This window comes from Odocoileus virginianus, chromosome 11, assembly GCF_023699985.2.
Source record: "Odocoileus virginianus isolate 20LAN1187 ecotype Illinois chromosome 11, Ovbor_1.2, whole genome shotgun sequence".
Classification (NCBI taxonomy): domain Eukaryota; kingdom Metazoa; phylum Chordata; class Mammalia; order Artiodactyla; family Cervidae; genus Odocoileus; species Odocoileus virginianus.
This window is the reverse complement of record NC_069684.1, coordinates 48,698,175-48,725,888: the sequence shown is the minus strand read 5'-3', so window position 1 is coordinate 48,725,888 and position 27,714 is coordinate 48,698,175. Positions and strand designations below refer to the sequence as shown.

Sequence of the window (27,714 nt, the reverse complement as noted above, 5' to 3'; positions counted from 1 at the left end):
TACAAGGTGAAGACAATTTTATACATAATTTATAGATTTTTAAAAAATAATTTAGGGATTTTGATTACTCATGTTGGTCATGTTTCCTACTAGCATAGAATTAGTTTATTTATTGTTTTTGGAAAATTATTCTCTTTGTAAACATCACATTTTAATTTTATTATATGTATTATTTGCCACACTAATGTGAAAAATAGTAAAATATACTAACTTTGTGATTCATGATTTTTCCATATGTTTCCACCAGAGATTCTGCATAAAATGGTGTTTCTCCATAAAGCATTTCATACATACAGACCCCCAAAGACCACCAGTCACACTCAGGTCCATATCTGCCTTTTCCATCTTCCATGGCTTGAAGGATTTCAGGAGAGATATAATCTGGAGTTCCAACAGCCACTGAGGATTGGACCTGAAGAAGTTCACATTGTTAGTAATAAACCATAATATATTAGAAATAAATAATTATTTTAATTAGAAATGTTTATATTTACATTAAAACACAATAAGCACTATTTCATAACAACTTCAATTTTGTCATTATCTGAATTTAGTCTCCTTGTGCATATAAGTTAAAATATATATAGTCACCACACAAACAAGTTCTCCAGATTTTTAACACTATAGAATTTTTATTATAGCTGCTACTTAGTTGACTACACTTAAAAGTAAAAATATATGATTTGAACACCACAGCCACAAACCACAAATTGAATATTTATTTTAGAACATTCTTATTATTGATATTATCTGTCCAACATTGCCATATATTATGTGGAACTTTGAAAATTTTATAATTAATTATGTGGGGGAAAAAAAAAAACAGAAAAAAGCCTGGCTACTATTATAAGCAACTTGGAGATTATCTGAAAACATTTTAAAGATAATCTAACTAAATAAATGTTAATAATGTCCTGCAAACTATTTATTTATTTAAAAAATTATAAAAGGGGAAAATTATTCTTCAGAACACTGAGTCTAAACAGAGAACATACAATTATGGCATACAATTATGGCAAGGTAGATATAGCTTAGAAAACAACAGCTAAAAAAATATCCTGGGCACATACCTTTTAAGGTATTTCAAAATAAAAGAAAATTAGTTTTTATATGTTTTTAGAGAACATACCAAGAAATGAACATTCTCAAGATAAAATAATGGTTAATACTCTGAATTTCCTAAAGCACCATTCTTAATAATTATTAGAACAGACTTCTTTGGCAATACTGAGATTAAGTAACTTGAAAATTCTTGAAAACTCTTAAACAACACTAGATAAAATAAAACAACCATTTTCTAAATGTATAAATTAGCCTTTAAATAAAGAGACTTTCTTAGATATATGTAATCAAGAAATGATTGGAAACCAGGGCAATAAGCATTACAACAGGAATGCAGTTGGGAAATTGTTTTCATTTTCTAGGTACTTGACTTTTAACACATACATAAGGTCAAAAGGAAAGATCCTGAGCTTACTTGAGGTCTGAAGTAAAAGCCTGCCCCATATAATCTTTATCCTAAAAGGTGTGTGTGTGTGTGTGTGTGTGCGCGTGCTGAGCTTACTTGAGGTTTGAAGTAAAAGCCTGCCCCATATAATCTTTATCCTAAAAGGTGTGTGTGTGTGTGTGTGTGTGTTAGTCAGTCAGCCATTCGCTTTAGTCATGTCTGACTCTTTGTGACCCCAGGGATTGCAGCCCGCCAGACTACTCTGCCCATGGAATCCTCCTGGCACAAATACTGGAGTGGGTAGCCATTCCCTTCTCCAGGCCTAAAGGGTATATTGTAAGTAAAAGGTGAATTACAAAATCTGCCATTCAGCAGAGAAAGACAGTGACACATGTGAAAAAAAATTTATTCCTTTAGAAATTTGTAACTTTTAGGTCACATAGCCCCACCACTTGGAATTTTAATGCACAGGACTTCTGTGGTTCAGAAATTCTCAAGCCAAGAAACTGGCAAAATACTGGCATCATGTTAAGTGCTCCTAGAAAGCTTCTCATAACAGATTCAAAACTACCTGGAGGATACATGCTCAAACTTGGCATCATATAATTCTCACATAAAAATTCACTAAAAGATGAGTTCAGAATCCAATAATATAACTAAATGAGGAAACATTCCATTTATGAGCAAAGGCCAGAAATCCAAAAAACACAATCAGACCTCAAAAAATTATCAGTTCCACTTCATAAAATAAGTATGCTTAAAATTATTAGATGTTAAAAAATCTAAAGCATAAAAAAAAGCTGAAAAAAACCAAAGTCCTAGAATGGAAAAAACTAGTTGTTGAAATAAAAGATATGAAGAAATAAAATCAGATCCACATCTGTACACTTTGTTAAACTACAGAGCACCAAAGGTAAGAGATTTTAAAAACCTATGGAGTAAAAAGAGATTTTCTACCCAAGAAATGATAATTAGACTGACAGCTGAATTATTAATGCTAATGTAGCTGTTAGAAGAAAATGGAATTGTATTTTTCAAAGTGATGAAACAAAGTAATAGTCAATATTATATTCCCTACCCACCTAAATTATAAAACAGGAATGAGGATTAAATAAAGATATTTTCATACAAAGAGTGAGTGAACTACCACACATAGACTCTCTTAGTTAAACAGGAGTACTAAAGGATATACTTCAGAATCAAGAAACATAATCCAGAGGAAAGAATGTGACGCTAGAAGTAACTGAACAAAGATATTAGTAAACTTTAACATGCACCTAAATGATGATTAATTGGATAAAATAATGATGAAGAAAAGGAGAAATAGGACAATAAAGAGTAAGATGAAGAGGATCAGGAGCAACAGAAATAGGAGATGGGTGAGGAGGAGGAAGGAACACTACTCAAAAGATGAAAAATAAGATGGAACTAAAATACCAGAAAACAAGTTACTAAGGGAGTGATTAGGATTAAAATGTTCTGAGTTTCTTGGTTTTCTATTTTTTATTTCTTATTTATTTTTTAATTATTATTTTTAATTGTGGTAAAATACCCATGACATAAAATTTACCATCATAACCATTTCCAAGTGTATAGTTCAGTGGCATTAAGTACATTTACACTGCTGTGCAACCATCACCACCATCCATTTCTAAAACTCTTTTCATCTTACAAAACTGAAAATCTATTAAACAATAATTCCCCCATCCCCTTCTCCCAGACCCTAGCAACCACCACTATACTTGCTATGAATTTTACTACTCTAGGTACTTTACACAAGTGAAATTGTACAATAATGTGTTTGTTTGTGTCTGGTGTATATCACTTGGCATGTTTTTTAAAAGGTCTATTCATTTTTTGTAGGATGGATCAGGACATTCTTTAAAAGCTGAATAACATTCCAATGTATGGATATACCACATTTTTTTTTCCCGTTCATCCAATAGTGGACAGCTGAGTTGCTTACATCCCTTGACTTTTGTGAATAATGGTGCTGTGAACATGAGTGAACAAATATCTCTTTGAGACTCTGCTTTAAATTCTGTGGAATATATACACAAAAGTGAAACTGCCAGATCATATGGTAATTTTATTTTCAGCTTTTTGAAGAACTGTTATACTGTTTTCCACAATGCCTACAGCATTTTACATCTCCATCAGCAGTGCACAAAGATTCCAATTTTCCCACAACTTTACCAAAACTTGTTATTTTTTTTTATAGTAGAAATCCTAATGGTGTGAAGCAGTATCTCATTGTGGTTTTGATGTGCACTTCCATAAGGACTAGTGATGTGGAGTCATTTGTCTATCTTCTTAGGAGAAACATAATTTCAAATCCTTTGCATATTTTGAACTGGGTTGTTAGTTTGTTATTGAGTTGCAGGAATTCTTTATGTATTCTGCATAATAACCTCTTGTCAGACATAGAATTTGCAACTATTTTCTCCCACTGTATAGGCTGCCAAAAACAACTGTATCTTTTGATACATAGAAAATTTTAATGATGATGTAGTCTATTCATCCATTTTTTTTGTTGCATATTGTTTGCTGTCATATCCAAGAAATCACTGCCAAATTCAATATCATAAAACTTCTCCCTCTGCCCATTAAATGTAAGTTTTAACTCTTACATTTAGGATTTTGATCCATTTCGAGCTAATTTTTATATATGGTATAAGATAAACTAAGTTTTTTTCTTTGATTAGGAATATGGGGGAAACTAGATTTTACATAAATGATAAATGATAAATTTTTAAGATAAACATTAAAATATTTGAAATAGAATGTATAACTTCCAAAAAGGAATTTGACCCAGCCAACAAAAGGCAGGAAAGGGGGTGGGAAGCATGGATGCAAACAAACAAGCAAAATCTATAGTAAATAGTACAAGATACTAGAAAGAAATACAAACAAATTAATGATGAAATTCATAAATGATTCAGTTCACCTATCAAAAAGCACCATTATCACACGAGGTGACAAAACCAAAATGAAAATTTTTTTAAAAATCAGCAATAAACAGTTTAATGCACCTAGACATAGAAACTAAGAAATATTTTTTAAGAAAAAGGATGGAAAGATATGCCAGGCATATGCTAAACAAAAGAAAGCTAAGGGAGGTGTATTAATTATCAGTCAAACTAGATTCTAAGGCCAAGATGATTATTATGATTTTTAAGCATTCATTAACATAATTAGAAAATACCATGGAAGAGCAATCCTAAATAATATGTAACTAACAACACAGCTACAAAAGAGTTGTGAAAATTACAAGGGAAAATTAATAAATTCAACATCATAGTAAGGATTTTTAAATAATAAATAGATCAGAAAGAAATAAAGCTAGTAAGAATGTTAAAATTTTGAACAACAAAGTTTACAACTTTAATCTTATTACAGAAATCTGCAACCAAAAGTTAGAAAAAGATTCATAATTTCAAACAAATATGAAACAGTTAAAAGAACTGGCCCATGCGAAATCAAAACATAATCTTGACCAACGCTAAAAAACTGCTAACAAAAAGATTCACTCTTCAGTAAAAGAAAGCTTTCTATAAACACCAAACAAGTAAATATTGTACTATGAATACTAAAAGGCACACATCTAAATAATTAATGGTCCACAGAAGAATTCTAACTAAAGCTGGAAAATATTTAGTAAAATGTTCTATGTCAAAACTTATGAAGAAAAAGTTAAGCATAAATAAACAATATTAGGAATGAAGAAAGGGGTGAAATACATATGTAATTGAGATTTTAAAACTAGAAAGAGTGCAATCTGAACAATTTTATACAAATAAAATAGAAAACTCAGAGAAAATAGATAATTTTCATAGAAAAAAATGTAACTTACCAAAACTGACTCAGGAAGAAATAGAAAACCAAAGAGACCTATAACCATTAAAAAATTTGAATCAATAGTATAAAATCTACCTGGAAAACAAACAAAATAAGAAGAAAACAAAACCTCACTGAAGCAAAGGTGATTTAAAGTGAGTTCCACCAATTACAAGAAAGAGATAACCCCAGTATTATAAGAACTGTTCTAGATCCAAAATGGGTAAGGGTGGGGGACATGGCTCCCCTGTTCATTTTATAAGGCTAAAAAAACCTAAATACAAAACAAGGCAGACAAGAAAACTTGAGGAGGAAAATTATACTGCAATCTCAGATATAATCAATGTCAGATATGAATCTCAGGTAACAATTCAATATAAAATTTTAGCATGGTCAATCTAGCAATTTGATCAAATATATCAGTACAACTTGATGATAAAGTTACACTTACATCCAAAGAATGTATGCTTTAACACTGGACACTCTATGTCACTTATCATATTAACAGGAAAAACACTCTGATATCCACTCAACAGATGCAGAAAAATGATTTGAATGTACAACATTAACAACCATAACATGGCAATCAGAAATAGAAATTTCCTTAATCTGATGAAGAATACATACCAAAAGCTTACAGCAAATATACTACTTAATTTAAAACTACGGGGAAAACACCAATAAAGCTAGAACAAGCCAAAGAAGCTCCCAATTACTACAACATTAATACTGTGCTGAAGATCACTGACTGCATGATAGGAAAAAAAATACAGCGAAGTAAAAATGTAAGGATTGGAGAGAACAAAACACAAAGCTGGTCATTATTTGAAGATTATAAGATTGTCTATATAGACAAATATACATGCAGAATCTATAAATTGTTTTGAACTAATAAAAAAGAAGTTTAGTAAGCTGGCTTGTTTCAGGATGAATACACATACAAAAGTCAATTGTGGTCCTAAAGAATAGCAACAAGCTATTAAAATGCAAAATTTTAAGTTATCCATTTATAAAAAACTCCACAAGGTATCTAGGAGCAAATCTAACAATTAAAGGTAATGAATTTACCTTTACCTGAACATAATTATAAAACTTTATTAACACAAATAAGAGAAAACCTAAAACAATGAAGACAGAAACCATATTCATAGACGGGAAGATTGCAAGTTATAGACAAAGTTTTCCCAAAATTAATTTCTAAATTCAGTGAAGGTCTACAAGCTTGTATATGTGAAGGGGTGTTTATATGTGTCTGTATGTATATAAACCAATAATATAATCCTAACAGTCATATGGAAAAACAAATGGCCAAGAACATCCAAAACAATTTCAGAGAAGAAAAAGAATTACAGCAAGACATCCCCACACAAAAACTGACTTCTTATATATGTATAGTGATTAAAATGGTTTAATTTTAACTCAGATGTGAGAAACAAAAAGGAAGCTAAAAGTTAATATAGAAACTCACAAACTTTGGGAAAGGTTAAAACTGAAGCAAATATCCAGGTAATAAATAATGATCCATACAAAATCATATAATCACAACATTTCAGAACACCGGAAATAAACATAACATCCTAAAGGCTTCCAAGTAAGGGGGAACGGTTATAACAGAAGCTTTGATAATTAGGATGGCATCAGATGCTTCAACAGTAAATTAGAAGACAATGCAGTGTCTTCTAAATTATAGAAGAAGAGTAAGTTCAAATCTGTAATACTATGTCCAGTCTAGACAAATTATTCATCAAGTATAAGAGTAGAAATGAAGGCATTTTTCAGACGTGCAAGATTATGAAATATTTACTTCCAATGGAACCTTTCTGAGGCAACTACCACTAAATGAGAGGAAAGACACAGATGGATCCGGGAAACAGAGGATCCAATACTAGAAAGCAACACATTAAATTCCATGATGATGAGGAAAAGTAGTTCTAGGATGATAGTTGTATAGTAGGCCTATTGGACAGTAGGCCTACAGACTAGAATCAGAGTATGCAAGTCTCCAGACAAGAGAGTCACTAAGTTATTCATTATGTCTGAGAAAGAAAGAAATTGCTCAATTTCCTAAATGTATAGTGGAGAGTTTGGGGATAAACTAGCAAGAAGGCTTAGTGCCAAAGAGTTGATGCTTTCAAACTGTGGTGCTGGAGAAGATTCTTGAGATTCCTTTTGACAGCAAGGATATCAAACCTGTCAATCCTAAAGGAAACAACCCTGAATATTCATTGAAAGGACTGATGCTGCAGTTCCAATACTTTGGCCACGTGATGTGAAGAGTCGACTCATTGGAAAAGACCGTGATACTGGGAAAGATTGAGGGCAAAAAGAGAAGGGGCCAATAGAGAATGAAATGGTTAGTAGCATCACCAACTCAATGGACAAGAGCTTGAGTAAACTCAGGGAGGTAGTGAAGGACAGGGAAGCCTGGCACTCTGCAGTCCATAGGGTCGCAAAGAGTTGGACGCAACAACAAAAGTGAGATTTATACAGAAAACTAAGCAAAGCAAGCAAGTCACTTACTCCAGGGAAAACAAAGAGCTGTTCAAGAAAAGAAATGCAATTAAAACAAAGAAAACAAATACCATGTCACAGTCATAAATAATATTTGTATAAGTATTTTTACAAAACTGAACAGAATTTAATGAAAGACTATGTGATAATTACAACACGGGGAAGATAGGAAGTGTAACGATTGGTTGAGACAGGTGTAAGAGATCTGAATCCTCATCTTTCATGGTGGGAAATTAGTAGATAATATCTAAAATTAAATAACAAGAGACAGTAGTATGAATACAATAATAAAAAATAAATAAAAGAAACAACAGAAGAAAGAGCTGAAGCCTTTGTATGTGTCTGTAGAAAAAGAGACTTGGAGGTGAGAAGGACCTAGGACAAAGGAATGCTGTTTTTGTGATAAGTCTTCCTAAAATACATAAACATCACTTGACAAAAATAAACAAGAAAAAAGAAGATTCCTTCATTATAACTTTCTAAATGGAGGACCAACATGCTATTATGTCCAAGAAAAACTATTTGGAGATAATTAATAAAAAATGAATGACTAGAAAGAATTTCTGACTCTACAGAATTTCAGGAATAAATCTGATCAAGGGAAACACACACAGACAGAAATAGCACTCAATGAATTCTGGAATGCACAGGAATTTGGAGAGCTGAACATCAGACTCCAGAGGAGTCCCAGCTTTGAATCTATAGGCACTTATAACATGCAGGACTTGGGAAACACTACCTCTTCCCCTAGAATTCCGTTTCAGTGTATCTCTCGCCTCTCCAGAATTATGGACCACAGCTTTCTGGTGCCACAGCCTCCCCAACTTTAGTCTGTGTTTTCTCAACTCAGCAAGACCACCACGCTATTATTTCTCTCCCTCTCACGTCATACCCGGCACTATTCACTTTATACTTCACACACATGCAGTTACCTTAGAGCAGAATAATTATATACACTGGTTTTACAGAGTTTGTGTGATACTGCTATATCTTTTATTTCCACCTATGTCATAAAACCCACATTACACTTATTTTTGTTTTTAATAGTCAGCTGTCTCTAATGTAAACTGAAAAAGAAAGATTAGTATAGTCTTTTTTCTTTATTTTTATCCTATAAATCTTATTTATTGTATCTGATATTCTTTATCATACAGATCTAAATCCAAATGGAATTATTTCCTTTGTAGTAGACATCCTTTAGCATCCAGGTCTCTTTCATTTATCTGAAAAGGTCTTCATTTTGAAGAGTATTTTTTTTTTAATTTTTTTTTTTAATTTTTATTAGTTGGAGGCTAATTACTTTACATCATTACAGTAGTTTTTGTTGTACATTGAAATGAATTAGCCATGGATTTACATGTATTCCCCATCCCAGTCCCCCCTCCCACCTCCCTCTCCACCCGATCCCTCTGGGTCTTCCCAGTGCACCAGGCCTGAGCACTTATCTCATGTACCCAACCTGGGCTGGTTATCTGTTTCACCCTAGATAATATACATGTTTCAATGCTGTTCTCTTGAAACATCCCACCCTCGCCTTCTCCCAGAGTCCACTAGTCTGTTCTACACATCTGAGTCTCTTTTTCTGTTTTGCATATAGGGTTATCGTTACCATCTTTCTAAAGTCCATATATATGTGTTAGTATACTGTAATGGTCTTTATCTTTCTGGCTTACTTCGCTCTGTATAATGGGCTCCAGTTTCATCCATCTCATTAGAACTGATTCAAATGAGTTCTTTTTAATGGCTGAGTAATAATCCATGGTGTATATGTACCACAGCTTCCTCATCCATTCGTCTGCTGATGGGCATCTGGGTTGCTTCCATGTCCTGGCTATTATAAACAGTGCTGCGATGAACATTGGGGTGCACGTGTCTCTTTCAGATCTGGTTTCCTCGGTGTGTATGCCCAGAAGTGGGATTGCTGGGTCATATGGCAGTTCTATTTCCAGCTTTTTAAGAAATCTCCACACTGTTTTCCATAGTGGCTGTACTAATTTGCATTCCCACCAACAGTGTAAGAGGGTTCCCTTTTCTCCACACCCTCTCCAGCATTTATTGCTTGTAGACTTTTGGATAGCAGCCATCCTGACTGGCGTATAATGGTACCTCATTGTGGTTTTGATTTGCATTTCTCTGATAATGAGTGATGTTGAACATCTTTTCATGTGTTTGTTAGCCATCTGTATGTCTTCCTTGGAGAAATGTCTGTTGAGTTCTTTGGCCCATTTTTTGATTGGGTCATTTATTTTTCTGGAGTTGAGCTGGAGGAGTTGCTTGTATATTTTTGAGATTAATCCTTTGTCTGTTGCTTCGTTTGCTATTATTTTCTCCCAATCTGAGGGCTGTCTTTTCACCTTGCTTATAGTTTCCTTTGTTGTGCAAAAGCTTTTAAGTTTCATTAGGTCCCATTTGTTTATTTTTGCTTTTATTTCTAAAATTCTGGGATGTGGGTCATAGAGGATCCTGCTGTGATTTATGTCAGAGAGTGTTTTGCCTATGTTCTCCTCTAGGAGTTTTATAGTTTCTGGTCTTACATTTAGATCTTTAATCCATTTTGAGTTTATTTTTGTGTATGGTGTTAGAAAGTGTTCTAGTTTCATTCTTTTACAAGTGGTTGACCAGTTTTCCCAGCACCACTTGTTAAAGAGGTTGTCTTTTTTCCATTGTATATCCTTGCCTCCTTTGTCGAAGATAAGGTGACCATAGGTTCATGGATTTATCTCTGGGCTTTCTATTCTGTTCCATTGATCTATATTTCTGTCTTTGTGCCAGTACCATACTGTCTTGATGACTGTGGCTTTGTAGTATAGTCTGAAGTCAGGCAGGTTGATTCCTCCAGTTCCATTCTTCTTTCTCAGGATTACTTTGGCTATTCGAGGTTTTTTGTATTTCCATACAAATTGTGAAATTATTTGTTCTAGTTCTGTGAAAAATACCGTTGGTAGTTTGATAGGGATTGCATTGAATCTATAGATTGCTTTGGGTAGTATAGCCATTTTGACAATATTAATTCTTCCAATCCATGAACACGGTATATTTCTCCATCTGTTTGTGTCCTCTTTGATTTCTTTCATCAGTGTTTTATAGTTTTCTATGTATAGGTCTTTTGTTTCTTTAGGTAGATATACTCCTAAGTATTTTATTCTTTTTGTTGCAATGGTGAATGGTATTGTTTCCTTAATTTCTCTTTCTGTTTTCTCATTGTTAGTGTATAGGAATGCAAGAGATTTCTGTGTGTTAATTTTATATCCTGCAACTTTACTGTATTCATTGATTAGCTCTAGTAATTTTCTGGTAGAGTCTTTAGGGTTTTCTATGTAGAGGATCATGTCATCTGCAAACAGAGTTTCACTTCTTCTTTTCCTATCTGGATTCCTTTTACTTCTTTTTCTGCCCTGATTGCTGTGGCCAACACTTCCAAAACTATGTTGAATAGTAGTGGTGAGAGTGGGCACCCTTGTCTTGTTCCTGATTTCAGGGGAAATGCTTTGAAGAGTATTTTTATTCGATATAGAATTCTTGGTTTAGAGACTTTTTTTTTCTTTCAGGACTATAAAGATATCATGCTGTGATTTCTCACGAAAGGTCAATGGTTATTCTTACCATTTTCCCACAGTATGTAATGGTTTCTCATTCTAGCTGCTTCCCATTTTTTTCTTTATCTTTTAAGTAGTTTAATTGCGATGTGGCCAGGCATGGTTCTTGTTATAACCTTGAAATATACCAGGATTCTTAAATCTGTTTCATCACATGTGATAGCTTGAGCCATCAACTCTACAAATGTTTTCTATTACTATATCAACTTTTTCTAGGCTTCTAATTGTATGCATCCCTAGGCCCCCTATATTAATTTTGCTTCAATCTTTTTCTCTCTGTTCTTCAGATTGCTTGATCTCTCTCAATCTATCTTCAAATTCACTGGCTTTTTCTTTTTTTCATTTCTAACTCACCATTAACCTCTTCTTATGAACTTTTTATTTCTATTAATATAATTTTCAAATTCTAAAAAGATTCACTTGATTTACTTTTCTGCTGACATTCCTTGTCTGTGTAATCACTAAGACTAATATCTTCCCTTGAACGTATTTATGATAGTTTCATTAGTCTCTGTCTGGCAAATCCAACATCTGTGCTACCCAGGTTTCTACTGACTACTTTTATTTTTAAATTCTGTATCACAATCACTTAAGTTACCCACTATTTATTTTTTATTGAATGCTGGTCACTGTCAATAAGACATTGTAGAGAATATGAATTCTTCTATCTTCCTCTGAAGAATATTAATTCTTCTTTAAGCAGTTTAAAAAAATACTAACTTGAATATGGGATGGCTTACAGTTTACTCTTTAAGGGCAGATTTATAAAAAACCTAAGATTCATCTCATGATTCCCAGGTGGCTGAGTATTAAAGAATCTGCCTGCCACTGCAAGAGATGTGGGTTCAATCTCCGGGTCAGGAAAATCCCTTGGAGAAGGAAATGGCAACCTACTCCAGTATTCTTGCCTGGAGAATCCCATGGACAGAGGAGCCTGATGGGCTACAGTCCATGGGATTGCAGAAGAGTCAGACATGACTTAGTGACTGAACAAAAACAACAAAGATTCATCTCAAGCCTCTTCATTTGGAGGACCACTTTCACACTCTGTTGATTTTATCAGGACTTGGATTTAGGCTGTCAGATAGGTTTAGGGTAAGACTTACATGTAACAAACATCTTAACTAGCTCTCCAGAGCTAATATTCCAATGTCCTCTAGCACTGTGTCTCCTCCAGCACTACTTGATTTTCAAATGGATAGAATTTACTATTTGGTAATTCTCAGATGTTCTTATACAGTTGGCCCTCCATGTCTCCTGGTTACACATTTGCAGATTCAACCAATCAGGGATCAAAAATATTTTTTTTTAAATTTCCAGAAAGTTCCAAAAGGCAAAATGAATTTGTTACATACTGGCAATTATTTACATAGCATTTACATTGCAGTAGGTGTTACAAGTGATCTAGAAAGAAAAGTGAAGTCGCTCAGTCGTGTCCAACTCTTTGCAACCCCATGGATTGTAGCCTGCCAGGCTCCTCCATCCAGGGGATTTTCCAGGCAAGAGTACTGGAGTGTGCTGCCATTTTCTTCTCCAGGGGATCTTCCTGACCCAGGGTTCAAAGCCTGGTCTCCCACATTGCAGGCAGACTGTTTACTGTCTGAGCCACAAGGGAAGCTCATAAGTAATCTAGATACAATTTAAAGTATACAGGAGGATGTGCGTGGGTTATATGCAAATACTACATCATTTTATGCAAGAGACTAGACATTCTACTAGTTATAGGGGAGGGAAGGTCCTAGAACCAATCCCCTATGGATATCAAGAGACAACTCTCCCACATATGTACAGCCCAGGCATCATGAGATAGCCCCATTTGGATATTTTAGGCTTCTTCTCTGTACAATTCCCTCCTTTGCAATGTCAAGCCCTGCAGATTCCAACTGTTTCAGCTAACCTGTTATTTTCCTCCTAAACTCTGTAAGATTGTTAAACTCTGCTTTAACTCTAGCTTTCTGCATCACAGTCAGCAAGTTGTCCCAATCCTGGAAAATGGGGAGACATAACAGTCTCGTATTGCCTATTGCCTACCACCTAAAAACAGTTGTCTCAATTACTGCATTGAGTTTTACAGTTATTTATTTGTGAAAGAACAATTTGGTATCAATTACTCCCTCTATCCTGGCCAGAGGCAGAAGTCATATAATCTTTTTTTAAAAAGTTATCTGCTTAGGGTGAATTCTCAAAAGTCAAATGACTGGTCCAGAATAATGGGATGTTTTTGTGGCCTTTGGAATGTATTATACTAAATTACTTTTCAAAAAGTTCCTACTAGTTAAAATGATATATATTTGGACATCTATTATACAACCAGGAAATTGAGATAAATATTACTACTACTACAACAAACATGGAATAAAATTGAGGCATGTAAACCATTAAGTAATTGAGAGAATATAATGGAGGGGCCCAGGGGACGACAGAAGATGAGATGGTTGGATGGCATTACTGACTTGATGGATGTGAGTTTGAGCAAGCTCTGGGAGTTGGTGATGGAGAGGGAAGCCTTGTGTGCTGCAGTCCATGGGGTCACAAAGAATTGGACATGACTGAGTGAATGAACTGAACTGAGGGTTAGCAGAAATAAAGCAAATGGTAACATAAAACTTAAGAGGATTTTCTGGTAGAAAGCATTCACTTGTTATACACTGTCCCTGGGGGAAACTAGACAACTAGTAAAGAAAGAGAAAAGAAATGAAAGTGAAGGAGTCACATCTTTTCTTTTTCCCTCTGGGATTTATTTTCTTCAGTCCTCTGGAACTGTGAAAATAAGTTACGCTAAAGAAGAGACAAACAAGAGTCTCAAAGAAGGCATAGTATTATCAATCTTAAAATCATTAACATAAGCAGTAGAACATGGTGCGTGAATTTATCGACAAGCTCTATTATGATGAGTAAGCATGCCTAAGTGGAGGGAAGTAAAGCACAGAAAGACAAATGGATAGAAGGATATTTGATAGATAATATAAATAGAAGGATTCTAAAACAGATAAAGGAAACAAGGAGGAAGGGTATAACAGTTTAAGATTTATCTTTATTTACCGTTCCATCTTCCATCAGCTTCAGACATGAACCAAAATCTGCTAACCGAATATGTCCATTCATATCCATCAATATATTGTCGGGTTTGATGTCTCTGAAAAAAAACAGACACATTCAATTTTTAGTTGGAAAAAATAAATACAATCAGTTACTTGGTAAGATGGAAAAGACTCTTAAAAGTCCCCTGGACAGCAAGAAGATCAAACCAATTAATCCTAAAGGGAATCAACCCTGGATATTCATTGGAAGGACTGATGCTGAAGCTCCAATACTTTGGCTACCTGACACAGGCAAAGAGCTACCACATTGGAAAAGACTGGGAAAGATTGAGGGCAGGAGGAGATGAGGGAGACAGAAGATGAGATAGTTGGATGGCAACACCGACTCAATGGACATGAGTTTGAGCAAACTCCAGGAGAAAACAGTGAAGGACAGGGAAGCCTGGCGTGCTGCAGTTCATTGGGTTGCAGAGAGTCGGACACGACTTAGTGACTAAGCCAACAACAACTTGGTAAGATAACCATTTTTGTCTGAAAATGTCAACTTTTTTCAGAATTACTACTCTATGAACACATATTTCTTTAGTTACTTTATGGGTTCAAATCCTCTCTCTGGTTCGTATTAAAACTTTCTTAAACACACGCAGTTTCAGTGTTCTGGAGATAAAAAGTGCTTGGTAATTCTCAATCAGGTTACCATGCTTCCTTTAGATATGCACAGTTTCCAATGTGACCATGGTAGGCCTACTTTCTGCATACAAAGAAGAGTCATAATTACTTGATTCTAACCCATAAAATTGAATAGGAAAAAATACTTCCTAGACCCTGAACATAAATGTAGATAAATACTCAGTTACTGCAGGTCACGACACAAAAATAACTGTTTCATAAAACTGATTTGGAAAACAACTGAAACAAGTACTTAACAGTGATATACATTATATAAAGCTATTTACAGATGTTAAGTCAAGGCCTTTTAAGATATTCAAATCTAATTAATAATAAGCTCTATCACTCCAGTTTTGGCATTTGTTTTTACAGTGTTGCAAAACTCTATGGCAGGTATCCCACTACAAGGGCAGAGCTGAGCAGTTCCAATAGACTATGGCCTTCAAAGCCTAAAATATTTCCTACCTAGCCCTTTATAGAAAAAGTTTTCTAACCCCTGTATTAGCTGATTGCTTAATATAGACAGGCAGATAGACAGACTAAAAACAACAACCTATATGGGAAACGGGCTTCATAATCCTCAATATTTGAACTTACAACCTTGACTGTCAGAAATGCTGTATTAAGAAAAGATTTTCTGCTGTCTGGAAACACTAAAAAAGTATACTTTAGTGCTAGAAGGAACCTTAGATATTACCTAAACCATATTCTGATGCAGGGAAAACTGTACTTTATTATTTTTAAAAATATTAAAGCTATATATTCATTATACATAACTGCTACTGGCAGATTTCTCAGATTTTAAAGAAGACAAAGGGAATTATAAAGACAGAATTTATAAACATCAATAATATTTTTAGTTATCTGGAAAATAGGAACTTTTAAAACTTGGGAGAAATAAATTATATTTATATATTTATAATAATTAATAATGAAGTGGAAAATATTTAACAAGGCATTATAGATACTATTGACACTCCTCTAGTATCTCATTTCCCTTCCTGATACCACCCTCTCCCTCCACTCCCCAGAGGTTAGCAACCACAATCCTGAATTTGGTGTTTGCTATATCCATGAATATTTTATTAGTACATATATATGCAATCATAAGACTATATACTTTTCTGATGTCTTTAAACTTTATAATTGATACTAAACTGTGTGTATCCTTTTGAAACTTGGTTTTAATCTAATAATATGTTTCTAAAATTTATCCATGTTGACACATATTGTTTTAGTTCATTATTTTAAATGCTATATGGAATATTTTCATACATGTAATTTACTTATCAATTCTCCAGATTATAGAATTTAAATTATTTCCAACAATTTTAGGTTGTTTTAGATTTTTATTTTGCTATTACACAAAATTCTGAAATGAATATTTTTTACAAATACCTCCGTGTACTCATATAGGGACATTTCCCCATGCTATCTAGAAGTGGAATTGCTATGAAAAGACAAATATGTTTTAACTTTATTAGCAGGATTACTATTAAAATTAAGACTCTTTTTTGTGATGAACAGGGAGGCCTGGTGTGCTGCAGTCCATGAGGTCGCAAAGAGCCGGACACAACTGAGCGACTGGACTGAACTGAACTGAATGGTCATCTTAGATTTTTCTTCAATAAATGCTAATTAAAATCTTGTGCCTTTTTTTATATTTTGTGTGTGTGCTGTTTGTTTTTGGTTTATCTTCAGGAATTTTGTTTCCTCAAATTTACCTACATGTGTTACAAATCTGTTCTCCCAGCATGTGGGCTTTTTTTCCCATATTGTTTAATGAATTTTTCTTATTCATAAAAAGGTATTTAATAATAATGTAGCCTTATAATTTATCATTTTGTTTTTTATCTTTTTTTAGTTTTTTCAGCTTTACAGGGACAGAATTGACAAGCAAAACTGCAATACGTTTATAAGTGTACAAAATGATAGTTAATTCGATATACATATACATTGTGAAAGGATCTTCACCATTTAGTTAACACATTTATCATCTCATCGAATATACTTACTTTTTTTGTGTGTGAACACTTATGTTCTACTCTCTTAGCAAAAAGATATTATCAACTATCATCATCATGCTATACATTAGCTCCTTGGATCTTGCAAATCCTATAACTTAAAGTTTGTACCCTTTTACCAAGTTCTCCCTGTTTCCCATACCCTCAGTCCCTGTCAACCACCATTCTACTCTCAAAATTTGCCTTTTTTGTCCTAAGGTACCTCCCTTATCTTCTCCTCCCAGGAGTCATCAAGACAGTGTCCTATATTTTCTTTTAAAAGTTTTATTTTTCAAGTCTTTAATCTCCCTGGAATTAATTTTTGTGTTGTGTGAAATAAAGGCCACACTACATTTTTTTGTCCCAATACCATTTATTGAATGACATCCATTTACCACTGATTCTGAATAGCACCTAGGTCATAAACCAAGTGGATCTATTTCAGGACTTCCCATGTAATTTCAATGAACAGTCTTTGGAACAAAAGGGAGCCTATTAACAGGACAACAGGCTTGAATTAGAACTGTCACAGGCAAACAGAGGTAGGGCCACCCTATCTATATGCCTATACTTAGACTAATATCACACTGTCTTTATTGTGACAACTCTATATGACCTCTCTATACCAGTAGATCATGTTTTTAAATTGCCATGGCTCTTCCAGATAAATACTAGAATTAGCTTAGTAAGTTCTATAAAACATATTGAGATTTGATGGGAATCACAATGACTTTGGGCTTCTGGGGTGGCGCAGTGGTAAAGAATCTGCCCATCAATGCAGAAGACACAGGTTCAATCCCTGGGTCAGGAAGATCCCCTGGAGAAGGAAATGACAACCCACTCCCATATTCTTGCCTGGAAAATCCCATGGACAGGGGAGCCTAGCAGGCTACAGTCCATGGAGTTGCAAAGAGTCAGACACCACCCAGCAACTGAGCACAGCACAATGATTTTACAGAGTAATCTGAAGGGCAATGGTATCTTTGCAATATGACTTTCCCCATCCATGTGTCTATTAACACTACAGACACATTGTATCTTACTTAATGTATATAGACACAGTATATATTAGTTACAAGTCTTCTTTTATGTCCTTCAATAATACTGAATATTTGTTCACAGAGAGCTTACCCATCTTTTGTTATCAATAGTCTTACGTACTTACTGTGAATAGGATTTTCTTTATAGAAGCATTCCCAATTTGCTTCTAATTTTAATAGGAATGTTTCTAATTAAATATGATCATTAAATATGACCTTTGGTTTAAATTTTTAGTAGAAACTCAATATTAAGAGAATTCCCTTCTTACTCTCAAATTGCTAAGAGTATCAGGAATAGGATATTCAATTCTGTTATCATTTTTGGTATTTTCTTTTATGGTTTTTCTTCTTTAACCTATTAATACAGTGTATTACACAAATAGATTTTTCTTCTTTTCATGGTCTTTTTAAATTTTTTTTTAATGGGAGGAAGATTGCTTTACAATGTTGTGTTGGTTTCTGCTGAATGACAACACAAATCAGCCATACTTACAGTTATGTCTCCTCGCTCATGAGCCTCCCTCTGCTCAAATAGATTTTTTAATGTTGAAACTTCCTTGCATCCTGGGATGAAACCTACATGGTCACACTTTTTTTTTTAATGTGCCAAAAGTCACTGAGTCTAAAACTCTATCATAAAGATACACTAATAAATCATATGCCATTAAAAGAACATGCTGATTACTATAATTTTAGAAGTGATTAAAAACTTTTAGAGATATTAAGTTTGTCTTATCATTGAAAATATATAATATATATATTACTGAATTCAACTTTTATTTAAAACCTTACCTTTATATTCATAAGTGACATTGTTTCATATAACATTCTCTTCTTGTACTATCCTTGTCAAGTTTTGTTGTTAAGGTTTTACTATCTTCACAAAGTAAGATTCAAATTTTCTAAAACAGTTTAAACAGGATTCAATTAAAAGTAAAGGACCACTCATCCATAAAACCATGTGGAATAAAAGACTATTAATAACAGCTATATACATTAACAGTTCAAAACTGGAAAAAACTCAAATGACCATCAGCAGGTAGGTGGATAAACCGTCAGAAAAATAAACTGTTAGTGGAAGGCTACTCGGCAAGAAGCAAAGATCAAATTGGATGAATCTCAAAAACCTTATGCTGATCAAAGGACATCAGACAAAAAAAATATATGATGAATGACTCCATTTATAAGAAATTTCTTAAAAAAAAAAAAAAAAACAGGAAAAAAAAAAAAAAAGAAATTTCTTCTTAATCTGAATGAGTCATACCATTTATCATTAATTAAAGCTTCTATAATCTGTAATTTTCTTTATCTCCAAGGAAAAGCATTCTTTGACTTAAAAAGAACATTTGACTTAAAACATTTAACTTAAAAAGAACAATATTGTTTAAAATTCGAAGTCAAAATGAATATTTATAATGATATATATTTTATTTATAACAATTACTTATATAACTGTTATATATATATTTAACAATTATTCTATATTATTCTTCTTTATATGAATAAAAAAGCATCCCAAAACAATGACCATATTAAAAGGGAAATATTCTATAGGTCATTCTTATTTTAACATTTCACTAGAATATCAGTACCAGAGCATGATTATTATAAATATTATTCCTATAATAGTAAAATGTGGATATAATAACATTAGTTAACCTTCAAAGCAGCAGTTTTCAACTCTGGATGGACAATAGAATTAACTAGAGGGGTTGCACCTACATGCACCTCAGCCCCAGTCCAAACACCACAGTTGGAATATTGCACAGGGACTGTATTACTGAGAACTAAATACTCATTTAGGACACATGTCTCTCCTTTCATCAACATCATGTCAGTGTTGCCATCTGGTTCCTCTTCAACATTTACACAGGCTGGGGTACAAGCTCTCACATATGAATGCTTTTATTTCCTGGTCTTCCTACTCCTCCTCTTTATATACCGATATAGAAAAAAATTAGCATACTGTATTAAAACATTGCAACTAAAATGTTTATTAAAATTATATCATAATTTTTCCAAATACATATTATATCAGTAATAAAGAAGGAAACCGACACTGGTAAAATTATGTCACAAATTGCCTCTTTATTAGTCATACATTTGAATTTTTAATAGGAATATTAATTTGAAGCTTACTTTACAACTGAAAAAAGTTATTCATGACATTCTGTCAATAACTTTTCTCAAACTTATCTTTCCTAACAGTGGCTGCCCAAATTCTAATCGTTTTATTGATGCATATCCTTCAAGAAACCATCTAGATACAATCAACAAGAGGAAACAAGTGAAACTGACAACTCACACCTATAGTGTAACTCAAAGAAAGTCTACCATGAAATTAAAATCATTTCTAACTACAGAAATAAATATTCAAATCCAGCAGACCAAACTCTAATTTACATGTGGAAGCTTAAGACATAGGAAAGAGACTATGGGAAAAAGAAGAAAAGAGCAGGGAGTCCAGGGATGATAAAATGTAATTAAGCTACTACCCACTGTATCATTGAAAGAAAAGTCCTAATAAGCATGATATGCGTGTGCATGCTAAGTTGCTTCAGTCATGTCTGACTCTATGGACCATAGCCCACCAGGCTCCTCTGTCCATGGGGATTCTCCAGGCAAGAATACTGGAGTGGGTGGCCATGTCCTCCTCCAGGGGATCTTCCAGACTCAGGGATCAAAACGACGTCTCTTGTGTCTCCTGCATGGGCAGGTGGGTTCTTTACCACTAGCAATACCTAGGAAGCCCCTTATTAAGTGTGGGGTAAGATGGAACAAAGGGGGAAAAAGAGTAAAAGGTACATGAGATCTTTTTGAACTGAGTGCAATTTCCTGTGAATCTAAAATGGTGTCAAAATTTAAAGTTTTTTTTTTTTTAAGACCCAACCCTGAAAATCACCTTGAGAAAATTTATGGGCTTATTATTTTATGTTCCTCATTTGTTGTGTTATATATTAGCATAATCTTTTTAACACATATTTATATTGTATTTAAACAATATATCACTAAGGAGAAAAACCTAAAACTTTGTGACAGTCAATGGTATGTGATTTTCTTTCATCAGTGGACCTCCTATGACCTTTCTCACATCCCCTTTTGCCCATGATTTTTGCCTCCACTCCTCTGGCTAAAATCCCAGCTGGCCAATCGCCAGTTCCTAAACTGCAGAATAACTGCTTTCTCTTTTGAGACCAGCCTTTGACACTACAGGTACACCTGAGAAATATTGCAGGTTAGGTTCCAGACCTTTGCAATCAAGATTATCAGCAATAAAGCAAGTCACATGAAGTTTTTGGTTTCCCAGTGCATATAAAAGTTAGGTTTGCACTATACTGTAGTCTAGTGAGTATGTAACAGCATTATGTCTTAAAAAAACAATGTATATACTTGAATTAAAAAATGTTTTATTACTTAAAATGATAACCATCATCTTCCAATGCAAGGGTGCCATAAACCTTCAATTGACAAAAAGCATAGTGTGTAAACGAGGTGCTCTCCCTATATCCCCTCCACATGACCTGTCTTGCTAAAGCTCTGTAAAAACTGCCTTTCCTTCCTAAGGCAATGTCTAAGTCAGCTTGGGCTGCCATGATAAATACCATAAACTGGGTGGCTTAAACAAAAGAAATTTATTTTCTCACAGTGCAAGAGGTTGGGAAGTCCAAGATCAACGTCCAGCAGGGTTTGGCTTGCAATTAGGACTATTTTTCTGGCATGCAGATGGCTGCCCTCCAGATGTGTCCTCACATGGCCTTTCCTTGGTGTGCTCACAGACTGGGGGAGAGGGGAGCACACTCTGCTGCCTTCTTTCACTAATCCCATCATGAGGACCCTATCTTAATGACATCATCTAACCTAATTACTTCCTAAAGACATACTGGGGACTAAGAGCTTCATCATAAGAACCTGGGGTGGGGGGAACACATCCTCATTCCATAACAAGCAGTATATTACTTGAAAGCTTCTCATGCCCTGGCACTATGAATAAAGCCTTATCTACACTTAAAAGTGAAAGTGGCTCAGTCGTGTCCCACTCTCTGCAATCCCGTGGACTGTATGTAGCCTGCCAGGCTCCTCTGTCCATGGGATTCTCCAGGCAAGAACACTGGAGTGGGCAGCCTTTCCCTTCTCCAGGGGCTCTTCCCAACCCAGGGATGGAGCCCAGGTCTCCTGCATTGCAGGGGTACCCATCACCATCTGAGCCACCAGGGAAGCCCAGAAAACTGGAGTGAGTAGCCTATTCCTTCTCGGGGGATCTTCCTGACCCAGGGATGGAGCCGGGTCTCCTGCATTGCAGGGGTACCTGTCACTGTCTGAGCCACCAGAGAAGCCCAGAATACTGGAGTGAGTAGCCTATCCCTTCTCGGGGGATCTTCCTGACCAGGGATGGAGCCAGGGGCTCCTGCATTGCAGGCGGATTCTTTACCAGCTAAGCTGTAGGGAAGCCCTAACATTTACCTAATCAATTTTCTTCTACAGTTTTTATTAATCACTTAATCAGCTAACAACTGAATAATCACTATGTACCACAGATTGTGCTTGGTGCTAGGGTTACCGAATATACACCTGAGATTAACCAAAGAATTTCTTCTGCTTAAATTAAATAATGAGAAATGGGGGAAAACAGCAAGTTAATGGGCAAAATTTATCTATTTTTAAATATCATATAATTATTTACATAAGATGCTAATGAGTAATCAAATAGTTTGACAATTTTCTTTTTAATAAGTACATGATGATACTGTACTTTTTATATACACATAATAGTCGTATTTGTTGAAAACATAATGGTTCCTACTTTATATAATGGAGCAAGATATATCAATATTTCATGATGCTCCACAAAGTTCATTTAACACCTATCAGAACTCTGTGCTGGTTTCAGATACCATGAAGCAGAAGTGAGATCAACTGAGCCAAAACCCAGCATGTTCTATTTTACAATGAAATCAGCCACCACTTGCAAGAAAATGGCTAGCCATATTCTGCATTCTTCTGGCTGAAGTTTCTTCAGATAATTCTCAAACAGATGGTACTACTAAAACAATATAAAATTACTTTAATATGTATTTATACACTGTTACGTTATCTAGGCACTTCTGTCTTCATCAGAATCCATTTCAAAACTTACACTTACTCACTTGACCGTTTTTGATAAATCCAAAATCATCTTGTAAAAATCAACACATTTCTTGAAACAAGTAATTAAAGAACAAAAATAATCACTAATGACAGTCACAGATTTTTTTCCTGGATCAGCAAGTAGAACAACTAACTGCCATATACTAAAGAGAGGCTCAAAATGAAAAGCATAAGAACAAGATGCAAAAATTCAGAGGGATATGCCTACCAAAGCCTGGTATACTTGTATTTTACCATACAACATTAGTTTCAAGGCAGAAAAAAAGCATTCTTAGTGATAGAAAACTATTTCACCAGTAATATATAACAAGTAAATCTGTAATACTTCACTTTCTTAGGGGAAGAGGACGTGAGGAAGGATGATGGTTCAGTTCAGTTCAGTCGCTCAGTCATGTCCGACTCATTGCGACTCCATGAACCGCAGCACGCCAGGCCTCCCTGTCCATCACCAACTCCCGGAGTCCACCCAAACCCATGTCCATAGAGTTGGTGATGCCATCCAACCATCTCATCCTCTGTCGTCCCCTTCTCCTCCTGCCCTCAATCTTTCCCAGCATCAGGGCCTTTTCAAATGAGTCAGCTTTTCACATCAGGTGGCCAAAGCATTGGAGTTTCAACTTTAGCATAAGTCCTTCCAATGAATGTTTAGGACTGATTTCCTTTAGGATTGACTGGTTGGATCTCCTTGCAGTCCAAGGGACTCTCAAGAGTCTTCTCCAACACCACAGTTCAAAAGCATCAATTCTTCGGCACTCAGCTTTCTTTATACTCCAACTCTCATATCCATACATGCTGCTGCTTCTGCTGCTGCTAAGTCGCTTCAGTTGTGTCCAACTCTGTGCAACCCCATAGACGGCAGCCCACCAGGCTCCCCCGTCCCTGGGATTGTCGAGGCAAGAACACTGGAGTGGATTGCCATTGCCTTCTCCGATTGATACATGACTACTGGAAAAACCATAGCTTTGATGAGACAGACCTTTGTTGGCGAAGTAATGTCTCTGCTTTTTAATATGCTGTCTAGGTTGATCATAGCTTTTCTTCCAAGGATCAAGCATCTTTTAATTTCATGGCTCCAGTCACCATCTGCAGTGATTTTGGAGCCCAAGAAAATGAAGTCTCTCACTGTTTTCATTGTTTCCCCATCTATTTGCCATGAAGTGATGGGACCAGATGCCATGATCTTAGTTTTCTGAATGTTGAGCTTTAAGCCAGTATTTTCACTCTCCTCTTTCACTTTCATCAAGAGGCTCTTTAGTTCTTCTTCACTTTCTGCCATAAGGGTGGTGTCATCTGCATATCTGAGGTTATTGATATTTCTCCTGGCAATCTTGATTCCAGCTTGTGCTTCATCCAGCCCAGCATTTTGCATGATGTATTCTGCTTATAAGTTAAATAAACAGGGTGATGATATACAGCCTTGAAGTACTCCCTTCCTGATTTGGAACCAGTCTGTTGTCCCACATCCAATTCTAACTGTTGCTTCTTGATCTGCATACAGATTTCTCAAGAGGCTGGTCAGGTGGTCTGGTATTCGCATCTCTTTCACAATTTTCCACAGTTTGTTGTGATCCACACAGTCAAAAGCTTTGGCATAGTCAATAAAGCAGAAATAGATGTTTTTCTGGAACTCTCTTGCTTTTTCAATGATCCAACGAATGTTGGCAATTTGATCTCTGGGTTCTCTGCCTTTTCTAAATCCAGTTTCAACATCTGGAAGTTCATGGTTCATGTATGGTTGAAGCCTGGCTTGGAGCATTTTGAGCATTACTTTGCTAGTCTGTGAAATGAGGGCAATTGTACAGTAGTTTGAACATTCTTTGGCATTGCCTTTCTATGGGATTGGAATGAAAACTGACCTTTTCCAGTCCTGTGGCCACTGCTGAGTTTTCCAAATTTGCTGGCATATTGAGTGCAGCACTTTCACAGCATCAGCTTTTAGGATTTGCAATAGCTCAAATGGAATTCCATCACCTCCATTAGCTATGTTCATAGTGATGCTTCCTAAGGCCCTCTTAACTTCACATTCCAGAATGTCTGGCTCTAGGTGAGTGATCACATCGTCATGGTTTTCCGGGTCATGAAGATCTTTTGTATAGGTCTTCTGGGTATTCTTGCCACCTCTTCTTAATATCTTCTGCTTCTGTTAGGTCCATACCATTTGTTTTATTGAGCCCATCTTTGCATGAAATGTTCCCTTTTTCTCTAATTTTCTTGAAGAGATCTCTAGTCTTTCCCATTCTATTATTTTCCTTTATTTCTTTGCACTGATCACTGAGGAAGGCTTTCTTATGTCTCCTTGCTTTCCTTGGAACTCTACATTCACCTGGTATATCTTTTCTTTTCCCTTTTGCCTTTAGTTTCTCTTCTTTTCTCAACTATTTGTAAGGCCCCCCTCAGACAACCATTTTGCCTTTTAACATTTCTTTTTGTTGGGGATGTTCTTGATCACTGTCTCCTGTACAATGTCACGAACCTCCATCCATAGGATGATGGTCTGACTGTATAATTCTTCCCTCCTCATCTCACCTTCCTACTAGATGCAGAGTCTCAGCACCAGGGCTGTGACTGTAGGTGCCAAAAGCAAGGATAATTCCTAAGAAGAAATTCTAGCCTTTAAACCTTAATGTCAGTATTCCCAAGGACTTGGTAGGGTGAGTCATGCCATCTTCCCACCTGGTAAAACGGAGGCTGGCAGAGAATACTGCTGGGTTGCTTGGTCACTGAGATAGGTATTTCTATATTTATGCAACCCTATACTGCATCGATGCATTGAGATGGAGGCACCTGCTAGTACTGCTGCTTTCAATCAGGACCAGCACAGGGTCAAACCTAACATTTTCCCCAAAGGACCAAAAGTTTTGGCAAGAATAAGTGACAAATGGAGAGAAGGAAAAGTAATAGCTAAGGATAAAAGTATGAAGAAACAGATTATGTAATAGGGGGAATCCAATATTATATTGATGCTCTGTGAGAGACTTAGAGCAAGAGATGATATTGTCTCTTAGCTCAGTTACACCAGATACCACAAGGGGTGAAGCCATATGTTGCTGAAACAACTTCCTGCTTTTGGCACCTGGCATCATCAAATGGAATTCTGCAAACTTGAGTGCCATTGTTCTGGGAGACAATTTAGTCATATGACATGATGATGGACTAGATGGTTGCTAACTCAGTGGGACCCTGGTAACATGCCAGCATCTTCTGACTCACCATATGGTGTTAACACTAGCCTCGCTGGTAAGATTGAATCACATTACATAGGTCTTTTGATAACATTGATATTAATAAATAAGTATATTGGAAGATTTAATTAAAGCCTCCTCAGGATATAATAAAATGATCAGCCAGAGAAAGAACTCAATTTTGCTAACCCTCAGCTAGATTCTATGCTAAACAGCTCTGCTCAAGTTTATCATATGGTACAAATAACAGATCAAAGGGGAAAAACAAGTAATTGACATAGTAGTACAAAAATATGAGAATGTATGGCCTTATTAGATGAATTACTGGTTTCTTTGAATTTATCCCTACTGAGCTCCTCCAAATGACAGACATATTCACACTGGAACTATTGCTCTGTTCATTATATAAATGTTACACTAAATCTAAGCGCCCCCCCAACCCCAAATATGACCATTTTGTTGCAAAAGAGCCTTGGCTAAAGGCCAGGAAGTAGCCTGTGCAGTGAAGAACTAATCTCACCCAAAGAGATGTCTAGCTTTTGCTGCAGCTACTGGTAGGTGACCTCTAGGACCGTGGAACATCATACCCAATAGGGCATCTTTGTCTGGGGCCTTGGGCCACAAAACAGATTAACAATGTATTTCATGATGATGTAATTTGTTTGGTCCATGTAGTATCAGTTTTATCTTTGAAAGGGACTGGAAAGTAAAGGTATCATCTCAACTGCAGGAGAGGGCTAGAGATGAAAGATCAGTCATGTAAGCAATATGTGATTGAGCAACCCCCCAAACTCTGGAAACCAAATGCTCAGGTGAGTGCCTGTGATTGGCAGTATTCCACATGTACTGTCACATGGATGCCAGGGAAGTAATGCTATCCTAACTTCACAAGGAGAAGAGGACAGAAGCCCTGGGCTTGGTACTTCTCCTGCGGGTGCCCTGTGCACTTCTTTCTCCCAGCTGATTTTACTCTATACCCTTTCCATGTATTAAAGTGGAACTTTAAGTAGAAGAGCTTTCAGTGACTTTTCTGAATCTTTCTTAAAAATTATTAAAACTGAAAGTGGTTTTGGGAACCTCCCCCAAACTGTAATTGGTGCCAGAGGTGAGGGTAGTCTTTTGAGACTGGTCTCTTTAATTGTGAAGTTGGCCCAGATTCCTTGTAGTTACTGAAATACTAAATGCACTGTAATACAATGACTATCTTTAAGTAACATGATCTCTATAATGGCTGACATTCCAA

At 35.5% G+C, this 27,714-nt stretch overlaps 1 protein-coding gene across 20 annotated transcripts in view; it reads right to left on the bottom strand.

The window, feature by feature from the left end:
• Positions 1 to 27,714, bottom strand: part of CDC42BPA (CDC42 binding protein kinase alpha) — a 290,294-nt gene that overhangs the window by 131,483 nt on the left and 131,097 nt on the right. For all 20 annotated transcript variants that reach the window (XM_020915209.2, XM_020915219.2, XM_070474422.1 and 17 more), the window contains exons 6-7: positions 14,434 to 14,527; positions 212 to 412 (exon numbers count right to left, since the gene is read on the bottom strand). In XM_020915209.2, the coding sequence (XP_020770868.1) occupies positions 212 to 412; positions 14,434 to 14,527 (295 nt within the window). The remainder of the gene's footprint in view (positions 1 to 211; positions 413 to 14,433; positions 14,528 to 27,714) is intronic.